The sequence below is a fragment of the Hoplias malabaricus genome, chromosome 11, assembly GCF_029633855.1.
Source record: "Hoplias malabaricus isolate fHopMal1 chromosome 11, fHopMal1.hap1, whole genome shotgun sequence".
NCBI classification, from domain to species: domain Eukaryota; kingdom Metazoa; phylum Chordata; class Actinopteri; order Characiformes; family Erythrinidae; genus Hoplias; species Hoplias malabaricus.
Window position 1 is genome coordinate 29,342,776 of NC_089810.1, and position 14,005 is coordinate 29,356,780.

General features: G+C 40.5%; 1 protein-coding gene across 1 annotated transcript in view; it reads right to left on the reverse strand.

The window, feature by feature from the left end:
• LOC136709859 (neprilysin-like) overlaps positions 1-13,481 on the reverse strand; it is a 65,320-nt gene extending 51,839 nt beyond the window's left edge. Inside the window, exons 1-2 of the mRNA XM_066685400.1 lie at positions 13,434-13,481; positions 1,729-1,899 (exon numbers count right to left, since the gene is read on the reverse strand). Of these exons, the coding sequence (XP_066541497.1) occupies positions 1,729-1,899; positions 13,434-13,476 (214 nt within the window). The 5' untranslated portion in view covers positions 13,477-13,481. The remainder of the gene's footprint in view (positions 1-1,728; positions 1,900-13,433) is intronic.
• Between the last annotated feature and the right edge of the window lie 524 nt (positions 13,482-14,005).

The window sequence follows — 14,005 nt, forward strand, 5'->3', positions numbered from 1 at the left end:
TTTTACCTGTTCACAGTCCTCATTCTCAACATCTCAACATGGATATAGTCCCCACTCTTTCTTATCTAGCCTTACTTTTACCCTTCAGGTGCCCTCTCACACACAGGGTGTGAGATCATGTGTGTGGATAACTACATCCTTCTGCATACTGCTTTACTGTTTAAACATCCCGTAGGATAATGACAGAGAAGTGAGGATTAGGAAGAAGCTTAATCTTAGCAGCTGCCGAGAGCTGCATGGAATTAGATTTTATTTATTAAACAAGCTGTCAAGATAAGAACAGATTCATGAGCAACAAGAGACTGGGAGTCAGACAAGCATTCACTAAAATGAAAACGTGACTATGCATCTCATTCGGAGACATGATACAACTTAAAGAAATACTGCAGGGAGCTTTATGCCTTCATGGATATACATAAAAATATGAGTGATGTTCCAAAACTATTTCCACATCTGACATGTTTCAGACTAGTCGTCATTGCTTGAAAATTGCTTGTCTTCTCAATATAGTGTAACATGTCAATTTTGGATTTACTATTAAGCTTTTGAGAGATTTTAGAAGGATTTGGGCACACACAGGAAAAACAGCCACAAACCACATGCTTGTGTTCAAGAATATATTGGAACAAATATAATAATTCAGTTCCCAGCTATGGAAACATGTGCATATTTCTGCTGAATCATACCACCATAGACCAGTCACTGGCTTCTTATGATTTTAACAGTGTCTTTGCTTTGCTTTCAACACCCTATACGCACCCTCCTGAGGCCCAGGAGGATTCCTGTCCTTCCAGTGTCCTTCCTAACTCATTGAAAGTCATTGTCAGAATTTAATAAATAACATTCTAAGGGATCTTACAGTTTTTGGCATATAATCTGACAGAAGTTCTAGCTGGAAATAAATTTAGTTTAATTTTTTTTAGTTTATTTCTCTCCCACAAATTTGAAAGAGAGAAGTTATATCATTTCTTTTAAGTAGATAGAATTCACTTGTGAAATCTGACATTATTTGTTATACATATATAATAATAACAATAATAATAATAATAATATATTTTATTTATTAAGCACTTTTCATGTACAGAGCATCTCAAAGTGCAGTTAAAATATAAAAGCAAAACATATAATAGCTAAAAGACATAAACAAATAATACTACTGATAAAATAGTAAATAAAATTATAAAATATAATGAATATAAACAATTTGAATTAAAACAGGGCAGTATTATGGAGTATTGGTAGAAGCCATTTTGTAGCCTGAATTGTTTTCAAATTTTAGCCCATATTTATAGAAAACAATCTGTCATACAGTGTTAGAAACCACAAATACAAATCTATTTGTCTGTATTTAACAACTTGTCACATTTTGAATCAAGCTAACATTGGGTACCAGTCAAGTCTTGGCAGATAAATTACATTTTGTTAAAGGAAGGAGGTGATGTAATTTTGACTGTTGCCCAGCACATTGGTGTAATGCAGGTGCACCCCGCTCTGCTTCACTTTAAAAAACACAACACAACACAATGCAGTACACATAGAAAGTACACTGGCCAGCAAATTCCCCGCTGTTCAAGAGGATTTGCCAGTTTCTGGGAATGTAAGCCTCCCCCTAATCCTGCTAATATCCTGGCAAATTTGCCTTGAAATTCATCTCAGTAGGTAAGGGACCGTAAAAGCTCCAGATACGCGGCTGGCAGGAGATCACACTAGATTCAAACATGTACTCACCGCCACTACTCTGTGTGGCAAAAAGGATGATGAGGGCCACCACCACAATGAAGAGGAGGGACACGATCGTCAGGAGTCCGATCTCCAGTGATGTCCAGCGAGATTTTTTCTTCTGCATGTTGTTGTCAGCCATGGCGTGCTGTCCTTCGGGAACAGCCTGAAGCAACTCACCTGGGAGAGAGAAGGACGAGAGAGAGATGGTCAAAGTTAGAGAGAAAGACTAAGCCTCCTCTAACTTGCATGAATTTCCCAATTTCTTTGGAAGAGATTACCTATATTAGAGTTAATGAAATGTAAATGCGTCCGTTTTGCAACTGCGTTGTTGTAATGCCTTTAGAGAAAGGAGCCAGACAAGTGATTGCTGAGAGCTGTTACGTTTATCTGAACAGGCAATTAATCCTTGATCCCTCTATGACATGCACACACACACACACACACGCACACACACACACACACACACACACACACAAACACACACACACATACACACAAACATACACACCTGAGTTTCAGCAGTGACTGGCTGAAGAAGGGTAGGTCCTATGTACTGTGGTTGAGATGAGAGGAGCTAAAGCCTGGGTGCAAAGTCTCTTAAAGTCTCCCTTTGAAGCAGGGAACAAGAGACAAGAACACACACGTACACAACAGGTTTGCTTTTATAGAGTGTCAAACACATGGTTGTATGAATTGTCCATATATGTACAAACTTTATTTCCATAAAGAAAATGTGTATATTATAAAAAAAAACCTTAAAAACAATAATCTGTCAATTGTTAATTCTCTTGAACATTGTTTTTTAGGGGGGTTGGGGGCAGTGAGTGTCTGTGGTAAGCTAACCACATCTCTTCTTCAGAGCTATTTTAAAAGACCCGTCTCTGTTCAGCAAATAATTAATGCTACTTCATGTTATGGAACGTCCATTACACTGACACCTAGTGGCTCAGATGTGTCAGAGATTCTGTATTAACTTTAATCAGGTTGTACCTATATGAGGGACCTACTTAATGGAGCACGCTACTCTTTGGGACAGAAAATGACTGGTTGCCCCTTAACTTCTATTGACTAAGGTGTGGGTTCTAAACCATCAATCCATACCACTCCAAATCATCCCAGAGGCCCTGGTATAGATACCATGATTAGTATTATTATTAATAAATTATAGTTGATGCCATGTGACCTATGACAGCACACAAACTGCATGTGAATGAATGACCTGCCATGTGCCACACTGGGCACATATTTCCTTACCTCACTATACACTAAAACACATGCTTATGCATTAATAGCTGCTATGCATATGGTTCTGTTTTCAAGTCTGGATGATGAAAGTAGAATGCCTTATGGCACTACATTGGGTTTACTTCCATTGCGTGCATAGCACGTTGTTCAGTTCAGTGGTGACATATTGTTGCCATATGGACCAGCATTTTCAAATTCATTATAAATCTGAACTTTCAATGAGAAAATGCCTTTTGGTGGACTAGTACCCTGTCCACGGTGTGCTCATGCCCTACAACCAGTGATTCCAGGTGGGATCCAGACCCATCATGACACTAATGAGGATAATGAGGTTATCCATGGGTTGCAGTCATGTGATTTTTTTGGTGTGCTTGCCGTATTACAGACTGATTGTCTAGTTTCAGAGCACAGCACTACTGAAAATGAATGGGAAAGATGGATAAATTTATGTCAAACACAGCTCCTCTCCCTGTGCTGGAGAGGGTCTCACTAACACGGAAGCACAGAGGACAACTGCCTCTTTGCCTCAGCAGCATAAATATCCCAAAGTGTAGCATAATAAGAAGAATAATTCATTCATTCATTGTCTGCAACCGCTTATCCAGTTCAGGGTCGTGGTGGGGCTGGAGGCTACAAGGAACACACCCTAAAGTGGGGCTCCAGTCCTTCACAGAGCGACATACACTCACACATTAATTCACACCTAGGGGCACTTTTTGAGTCACCAATCCACCTACCAATGTGTGTTTTTGGACCATGGGATTTGTTTTAGTGTGTAAGAGACTACAAACACGAGCCACATGTGATGCGTTTTTACAGGGTCTAGGATCCATACTTATATTTCTTTACTTTTAAATTAAGCTATTCTTTTTGGCTGCTCTTCCTCAGTACTCTCGCTGACATCACAAAAACAGTGATTTCAAAATGGGATATTCTGGCCTGTTTCTATTAATGGACTGCATGAATGGGATTTTGGAGAGGGAATGGTGGAAATTTACTAGTGTTTACATGTGACCTCAAACACTTTTCCAGGTTTTCACATCCAGGTTATGATTATTTAAAGGGACAGTAAGTTAGATTTGGTATATTTGCTCCTGGTCTCCACTGATAATTCACTTTTACATCACTGTCCTGAAATCAAAGAGGGTGGAGTACCAACCCTCTAAAAGTTTGTACAGTGCTGTGCCCAGAGTAGTAACGACAGAGGCTCTATTCCCATTATTACATGTCAGTTGAGCATCAGAAAGATTTTTGAAGCTGTAAATGTTCCTTTAAATAATATATGAACTTGAATATGAACTTGAACTAGGAAGCATGTGAGTAGTCAGCTTAAGCCTCCAAGGATGAGCAGGGTGTGGTACTTTTGGAGGTATTTGTGTGTGTCTGCGGGGTCCATCATCTTCTCTTGATTCCCCGGATGCTTGCTCACAGAGGCCTATCATTTTCTATGAATGTGTAAGATATTAAAAGCCCATAATCCTTCACTCCTAATCCCCTTCAAAAGCACAGCCTGAAGTGTATTAATGGGTAGTTTGTCCCTCTCCATTGGAAGTTAAACAGAAATATTTGTGAGGTCACATTCTGATGTCGTGAGTTGATTTGTTCTGGATCAATCTAACTCATCCCAAATATACAGAGTGAACATTATTCCAGAGAAAATAGTCCCACAGTTCTACAGCCCAAAGCTGGACAGAGATGTAATTTTGGATGTAAGCTGGACAGAGAGCACAATATCACCAGGTGAAGAATGTGTGTAAATATCCCTTTTGCAAATGCAAAAGTGAAACTCGCAAGCACAAAGTTGAATTGTGCACGCACTCATTATAATCTCACTCTCAAACTGTCTTTTTTTCATTATTGAATATTTTTTAGCCTCTTGAAGTTTCCTCTTTTCCACTTCTGTGACTGCCCACCTCATAAACTGTATATGGCCTGCCTACTAGGAGAACTTTTATGGTTCCCAGAGCTGCTGTTTTCCCAAGACAGCACCAGAGCCATAAATTAAAATAAATGAGTTGGGATAGGGTCATACTCCATAGTTTACAGTGAGTTAAGATCATAGTAATAAGTGATAAACATGTAGATAATTTATTCGCTGCAAGAAGGCATTAGGAATCTGAGACAGAGTCGACTCAGAGGTCTGACTCTCTGAATCATTTGCCAAAAGTCCATTCATATTTCCAGATGCACAAAGAATTGATTGTTCGGGAGTCAGCTCCTGTTCACTAGCCATGTTTACTTTGTATTCCACCTGTGCAGAGACGCCGAGCTTAGGCGGGTCGTATACAGCCTTTGTCTTTGGTAGTCACACAACCAGGAAACATCAGCCAATAGCATTCATGGCCCTGACCCCGCCCTCAAACTGTCAAAACCCTTCCCATTTCATAGTGCGAGCACGAAAAGTGCTCTCAAGCACAGAAAGAGCCTGAGGTAAAAGAGCTTGGCGCAAGAGGGGAATTTTAAAATCAAAAGAGAAAAACCATTTGAGAGTGAAAAAACGACAATGTGGGTTTATGATCAGTGCATGAGCACATCTGCGCTAGTGAGAGGGATATTTACACATGCAAAATGTTAAAACTTGCAGGTTTATATCTTGCAGCCAGTACTGAACTTCTTTTTTTTACATTTATTGTCAATTTTCTCAGATCCACTGACAATACAAATGCACTTTGTATCTCTAGAAAAACAACACCACGTGAATACATGCCAAGCAGAAAGTGCCTAATATTACCTCCAATGTTACTGTGGTTGGAAAAGTACTGGAAAAGTGACCAGGGGAAAGTGTGTAGAGCCATGCTGAGCTGAGCCTATACCATGCATTGGAAAAGCGCCTTTAAAGTGTGTGGCGCAGGCATGCTGTGTCTGATCCACTCGTAGCAGTGTAACACACACTAAGACATCACTGCATCAAAGTCTCTACTGGGCCAGGAATGGCCTACAACCCACAAGACATCTAACCTGTTGTGGTCCTCTATGGGCCTTGACCACTGAAGAACAGGGTGCAATGCATGTAACAAAGTATACAGAGCCACAGATACAAAGTGCCCCTGTATAATCAGTGGAGCTGATGAATGGACAGTGAGTGTAGCAACAAGGAGGTAATTTTAATGGAATAGCTGTTGGGTGTATGATGTTACGTCAAGACCATGATCTTACACTTGGACCTCAGGCAGAGTACTAAGAACATTTCTCCAGATACTTCTCTCCCAGATTTATAGCAGTCAATGTGTCAGTTTACAACGTAAATTAATTAATGAGTAATGCATTCCATAGTGTACGACACATGCCCTTCAAAATCCAGAGGCCTCAGTGGTAAACATCTAATTAAACTGGGTATGAATCAATCGGTGTCTGTGCTTGCTTCTTTTTATTTTGTTAAACATCCTGCCAAACCCAAACTCTGCAAATGATGTATTATGGAGGATTCGCTTAAAGTCGATGTTCTTGATTTTAAAATTTTTTTTGAAGGTTTTTTCCTCACATGTGGATAGATTTCCTGTATTTTAGCATGCTCTATAACTAGTCTAATATGTTTACAAAACACTAGTGTCTGTAAATGGTGGGGGGGGGGGTTAGCGGCAGGACCACTATCTCAGTCCGGAATGCAAGGCTTTCTCTCACTGCCCATGGCAAACAACCCTGCATTTTGGAGATTTTTAGACAAAAAAGAACATTGAAAAGAATGAACTGAGATGAGGACATTGCCCTTTTCCTGCTCAATAGGTGGGTAAATATATTTAATTTTGCTGTCAATCAAACTCTACATTCAGAAGTGTGCTAACAGCATGAATGTAATAAATACAGGTCAAAAGAAAAACAAAACAAACAAACAAAAAAAAGAGCAACACGGTACAAATCTGTGATAAATCAAACAGTGAAAAACATACAAATAAGTAGTTTTTTTTTTCCTCCTTAAATCTAGCATTCCCCTTAAAAGACTTCTGAACATAAACAAACCACAGAACAGCATTTCCCCACAATGTCCCCTTTAACTAGAACTATTTGCATGAACACTGTTATACTTTTGTGTGTACAATGTGTAAGGTGCACCTATTCCTGTCTTGAGATGTGCACACACAAAAATTATCTTTATTGAATGAGATGAAATGAAAATAGAAGCTAAGGTAACCATGCCCAATAATATGCTTGGGTTAGTAGGCTGTTAACCCTGCCCTCACCACCAGCACTTGGCAGTTTTGCAGTGGAGCTGTGTTTTTCAGCATGACAGAGCTCCATCCAACAACACCAGAACCAGAATCATCTTCTCTATATTAGGGGACCAGATATTTCAGTATGTGCATTTTTAGCAATTATTTCATATACTAATGGTAGCACAGCACAAATTTCTACCACCTTTCCATTCTTGAAAATATCCACATCCAGAGGAATATGAAAAAAGTTGCAACCACTTGCAAAGGAGTTTTCAAAAACCTCCACCTTAGATGGCGTTTCTGAAAACATTGAACGCAGGGCTTTGGAAAAGACAAAGACCTGGTTTTTAAAACATCTGAATATGTCTGGATGGGGCCTTAGTTTCAGACAAAATATCAGATGTACCTTAAGACCAGGTACCAATGCATTCACTCTACAAGAATTGCACCAGGACTAAGCTGAATTCAGTCTCTGAAGAACCTTATTAATGTTTAGATATCACTGAGCCACAGAGAGTCCCTTAACTTTTCAAACTCCAGAGGTTTGTCTGAGAGGTCCTGGCTCTTCTGAAGTGTGTGAAGTTATAGATCAGAAAAATCTCATCAGAAACTTGAGCACTTGAGCTACAGTACTCCAGCTGTGGGCTGAGTGTATACGTTTGAGGAATCTGATACGATTGGATGGGTGTGTGTTTTGTCAATGTGTCACCATGTGCACAGTATCATTCTGAAACACACACCCTCATGGAGAACCCGGCACTCCTGGAAAAAACACCTACAGCATGTAGCCACAAGAATGATTTCACAGGAATGATTTACATTCCTGTGGGGGGTGGGGGGGTGTGCAGGGGGAGAGGGTAGCTAATCAGCCTCAGGGCTAAAATAAAAAATGGGCTAATCAGCTCAGATCAAAAGTAGCATTAACAAACTGGAAATCACTCTTTCAAAATTGGAGTAATTTCATTTGTCTACTGTTGAGGTCTGGGCTCTGGGGGTGTATGAACACCAGCAGCTTCTTGATTTGTTCTTCTTTTGGGTTTATTTCCCTTTCTCAGTAATTTCCTTTTTTTTTAACCACACATCTTTTCAGACCCATAGTTATTATGTGTTCTTACAATAATAGGATGCATTTAAACAGCTATGGATGTGTATAGAACTGAAGAAAAAATAGAGATTAATTCCTTCTCTGCCTAAGAATAGTTTTTCTACAGTCCCACCTCTGATTATCACATCCAAACAGCATTAGGTTCTGTTACCTATAGTACTGCTTTTTTTGGGGTGGACCATTTCAAGATGGTGGAAAATCACACATGGCCCCTCTCACAGACTCTCATGTTAAGGCTCTTTTTTTTTCGAGCTGCAGAGCCCTCAGTTCATACTCCACAGGTTCCAGCAGGGCTCGCCCCAACATGGTCTCATGCACAATATGATGTATGTTCCAAATGGCCCCCTGCACTATTCCCTACATTGCTCACCATGCAGTGAAGTGTATCGTGAATAACGCTCTGATTAATTTCAGGCACAACTGTGTATGGATACCCGGAGCAGCAAGAGCCTTATAGAGAGAGCAGCTAGCGATCTGGTCAGTATGGCTCCTGTAAACTTCACAAAACCCTTTATTCTGGATCTCCTAAACAAATGTTACATGGCACATCAAAATATTTGGGAGGGAAAGTAACTGCCAAATTATTAATGACTACTATTTGTTAATGATTGTTCTGTCACTGTAGAGACAAAGTAACTTTATTAAAGAAGACATTTATAATGAACTCCTGGACCAAGTTATCCACTGCACAGTGTGTAAATAAAGAGAAAGCTTTATGTTTTAAGCTTTATGAATCTTATGAATCTGGTGGTATGTCTATATGAGTTGACCACAGAACTAAAACTCTTCAATGCTACACGAGAATGTGGGGATAGTTACTTGATTAATTTGTACAATGCAATTATATTGACTATATTCATTCATTATCTGTAACCGCTTATCCAATTCAGGGTCATGGTGGGTCCAGAGTCTACCTGGAATCATTGGGCGCAAGGCGGGAATACACCCTGGAGGGGGCGCCAGTCCTTCACAGGGCAACACAGACACACACACATTCACTCACACTTTGAAGTCACCAATCCACCTACCAACATGTGTTTTTGGACTATGAGAGGAAACCCACGCGGACACGGGGAGAACACATCAACTCCTCACAGACAGTCACCCAGAGCGGGAATCGAACCCACAACCTCCAGGAGCTGTGTGACTGCGACACTACCTGCTGCGCCACTGTATGTCTAATTAATTTGTGTGCCATTTGTCTACATGGCTTGCTCTTAATTTACCCAGTGAACTACCCATCACTGCAACCATTGCCCACCCTGAGAGATTTGGCAGGAACCACCACTGGGTCTGAGTAGAGAATGAGAGTGAGAGAATGAGAGAGAGAGAGATTGAGTGAGAGAGTGTGTGAGTGAGAGAGTGTGTGAGAGAGAGAGAATGAGAGAGAGAGAGAGAGAGAGAGAGAGAAAGAGAGACAGAGAGAGAGAACAGTGTGAAAGCGCAGCAAGAAGCTTTGGTTGGTACTTGCCCATCACACATCATTTGTATACTATGTGAATGTGTGTGTGTGTGTGTGTGTGTGTGTGTGTGTATGTGTGAGAGAGAGAGAAACCTCTCTCCTTCAGATTGAATGAGTTTCCAAATCAGATTGTTAGTAGTGTGTGCATGATCTCAGAGCGCAAGGCAGTGTGACACCATTTTTCCTAGACAACATGCACATACACACACACACACACACACACACACACACACACACATTTATTGGTTCCGCGATGCTTGTGTGGACAATAAACCTATGTAAACCCTAATGTCAATAACAAAAATAATTAATTTAATTCTTTTTTCACTTTCAGTTTTGCCTTATTACCCTAACCTACCTCTGTCTTTACACTTACCCCTACCCAACCCTAACCCCTACTCTAACACTAACACCAGAGTGCAAATTACACAGTGACAACTGGCGGGTCACATTTTCTCAAGGCTGTGAAGAGAGACCGGTACAGAGCAGGCACATGTTTCAGTGGACAGAAGCCTTACAATCCTTACAGTAAACTAGATGTTATTATTCCTCCATGACACAATCCAATCAGAATCTCCAAAGCCAATAAATACAGTGTATTTAACAAGCTCACTTAGACTTTTCTACTTACAATAAAATATGCCTTCTCTGGCTTAACAACTACAACCTTAAAATCAACGTCCACAACTGTAATAAAAAAACAAACACTTTTTTAAAATAAAATTCAGATGTTTCCTTTGCTGCTCTAGTGTCTGTCTATGAGCTGAAAACTGGTCTAATGTGTTTACGAAACACTAGTGTTAGTGGACTGGTCAGACATGCTAGGCTTCTTCTCTTTCAGCAAAACAGCAAAGAGCCCTCCAAATGTAGAAGAGAGATCAGGATATTGCTTGATACCTGCTCCATAGACGGGTAATATTGACATATTTATTTTGTTTCAGACATTTATTTTAGATAATTTTTTCAGATTTGTTTTTTTTTAAATATAGCACATATAAAGCAATATCCTCATCTGTTTCATTATTTTCAAATTTGGAAGGCTCTTTTTCAGTGTTTTGCTTTGAGCAGAGAGAGGAAGCCTAACATTTCAGACTGAGCCGCTTTCTATTTTATGACTCGTTTACTGACATTAGGGTTTCATAAACACATTAGATAACATCTGCTGGTTTACTGTAAGGATTGTAAGACTTCACTGAAGAACACACCTGCTCTGTACTGGTTTCCCTTCACATCCCCAAGAAAATCTGACACCCCCCCCCCCACCCTCCACCCTAACACTCTCGTGTTAGTGTGAGTGTTAGAGGAGGGGTTAGGCTATGATTATAGATTAGTAGAAGGTTTAGGCAAGTAACAAAAGAAGTAGTATTACATAAGAAGGATACATACAAGGATGCATAAGGGGGTGGGGGTGTTCAAGTCTTAATGGGAGGGTTAGAACCCCAGCCTACCACCACCAATCGCTACTGTAATTGGAACCATGCCTATCACCAACCTTAACCCAAATATCTACACCCTAACATCAACACTTACTTAAAGACTAACCCTAGACTTACACTAACCTTAAGTATGTAAACAGGTTTTGGTCCCCACAAGGTGAAATACTGGTGGTAGACACATACACACAAACACATGCACACACAGGAATTGACTAACTCTCCCAGAGAACTCCACTCACAGATCCAATAGCAGAAGTCACACACATGGTAAAAACACCATCGTCACACACTTCTGAGAACTGACTCACCACACATGGCTGTGCGCAAAAGTTTTGGCACCCTCTCTCAAATTACATGTTTTGTTGCTTATCTGAGCAAAACTACACTCTGCACATTTTAAAGCAGCATTGCTGTTTATTTACAGAGTGTGACATTTTAAAAATTAAGCATGGGCAAGGGCAAAAGTTTGGGCACATATATTTTACTTTTTTTTTTCCTGCTGTATTTTAACCTCATAAATGAACAGACAATGTGCTGTACCTACACTTTTCAATGAAAATAAAATCAACAGAAACATTGCACAAGGGCTGCTCTAACTTTGCACACTACTCAACACTTACAAAAACAAACACACACTCTTGAGGGTCCTGAATCTAAATTAAGCACTGCTGCATTCGGAGTTTGGTTTCCCGGACAGAGCTTAAACCTAGTTTTGAACTTCGCAGCAATATGGTCCAGGACCAGGCTTAAACCTTATCTCTATGTCTACTGTCTTAAAAGATTCCTAGGTACGTTTTTTTGTTTTTGTTTTTGTTTTTTTTTTGTTTATTTGTTTTTTCCAGGAGCTCCTCGTAGTGTAATTCATTCTTACAGCCCTGTACTGGAATCCGTGGGAAGGGAGAGGGAGTTCAGTAGTTTCCTATCCTCCTTCCCAAAGTTACACAGTGCAGTTTCTAAAGTCCTGAGCCTGAAGTAACTCTATTCTCCCTATTGCAGGTCAGTGAAGCATCACAGTGACTTTGAAGCTGTAAATCTAATGTAAAATAGTGCATAGTGTTGCTTTAAAGGAATATTCCAATACTATTCAAACGCAATATTCATCTCCATCTTCTGTACTGACTGTATACAGTCCATCTCTTTGGACAAATGTTGACTGATTTTTCTGTGGTCAGTAAATAAATAAGATACACATATAAGGTGACTCTAAATCAGCAAAGCCCCTGGGCTTAAAGTTGTCTGAAAGTCCTTAAGCACAGCTCTGGTAAGACGTTGTCTCATCCTATTGTTAGTGTGTAATGACTGTAGTCGCATATCTGCATTACACAGTCCTCCATTTCAAACCTCTTAATATCTAAGAGCAGATGCAGTCTGTAGAATTACAGTCTGGTCATTTGGTCATCAGTTGGTGTGTACAATAAAAGGTCAAAAGTGAACACCTCACCTACCTGCTTATCTGGCATTTCTAAATGTATTTATAGGGAATATGCTGTGAGGATCTGATGGTGGGTGATTCTGGGTCAAAATCACTTGATTTTCTATCAAATGTGAAGATGGATCCCAGAAATGGAGCTCCGTCACCCAGAGAACACAGTAACATTGTCACTGTTGGAGAGCAATGCTTCAGAGCCAGTTGCTCCAGACATTCCCATTGTTTATGATGAATTTCAGTTTGCTATTGATCACTGGGGATGAACTGAACTAAACTGAACAGAACTGAATTAAAGTGATATGAAGTGAACTGAAGTAAAATATCATCCCAGAAAGCTTGGCAACACGAAGCTGCTTCAGCTCCAGATGCCAAATCCCACCAAATCTTCAGAAGCCCCTCATCAGCAGCTGTCCACAGACAGAGAAGCAAACCTTAACACAGACCAAACTCTGCAGCTGCTTCCATTGAGCCCTCAGAAAAGCAGAAATCATGGAGTCCAGGAAAAAAAAAAACGAATCAGAAAGGAGCTGATATCTTCACTCTTCTTATTATTTGACAGATTAGCCCCAGAGCAGATATTACAATAATCCATAGCACTAAGCACTTTAGATCCCAACTGCCTTTGTAATAACCAGCTTATACACGTGTAATTACTAATTACATGTTATTAACAAGGCTAATTAACTGCATTATTATGGATGTAATGGAATTGGAGTTGAACCACCAGGACCTCCATCCCCATGCGCGTGCACGAGCACTTCGGACACGTTAGCTTTAAACAGCGTAAGTAGCTGTATGTATGCACGCGGACAGAGAAACAAAACAGAAACTTTGACGCGTGCGTTTTTCGTAGCACAACAAAACGCACTCAATCCGTACTCACCAGGGGTCTCTGGAAATTTGCGGTCGATGATATAAATGGGCATCACCGAGCGCTCAGCCGTCCATCAAAAGCCGCGAGAAAGACGAGGAGAGCGTGCGCGCACCTCGCACTCGGTTTCCTCGGCTTCCCGCGCGCTCGGTGTGTGTTTGTGTGTGTATGTATATCTGTGTAAGAGTGCGTTCGTACACGTGTGTGTGTGTGTGTGTAAGAGAGATTCCACAGCTGGAACTGCTGCATCAAGAGGACGGAGCGAGTGAGTGAGTGAGTGAGTGAGAGAGAGAGAGAGAGAGAGAGAGAGAGAGAGAGAGAGAGCGTGCACTTCTCTGTGCGTGTACACGCGCGCGAGTGTGTGTATGCACGCGCTCAGTTTCATGGTGCATCAAATAAGCCCCAACAGCCAAATCCAGAACTGACACACACACACACTCACACACACACACACTCGCATTTACACAATATCCACAGAAGTAATGGGACACCTGCTTATTCATTCATTCTTTTTAAAACAAGGGTATATAAAATAAGAGTTTGTCTGCTTTTGTCTTTGTGTTAGAAAAGATAGGACTTGATAT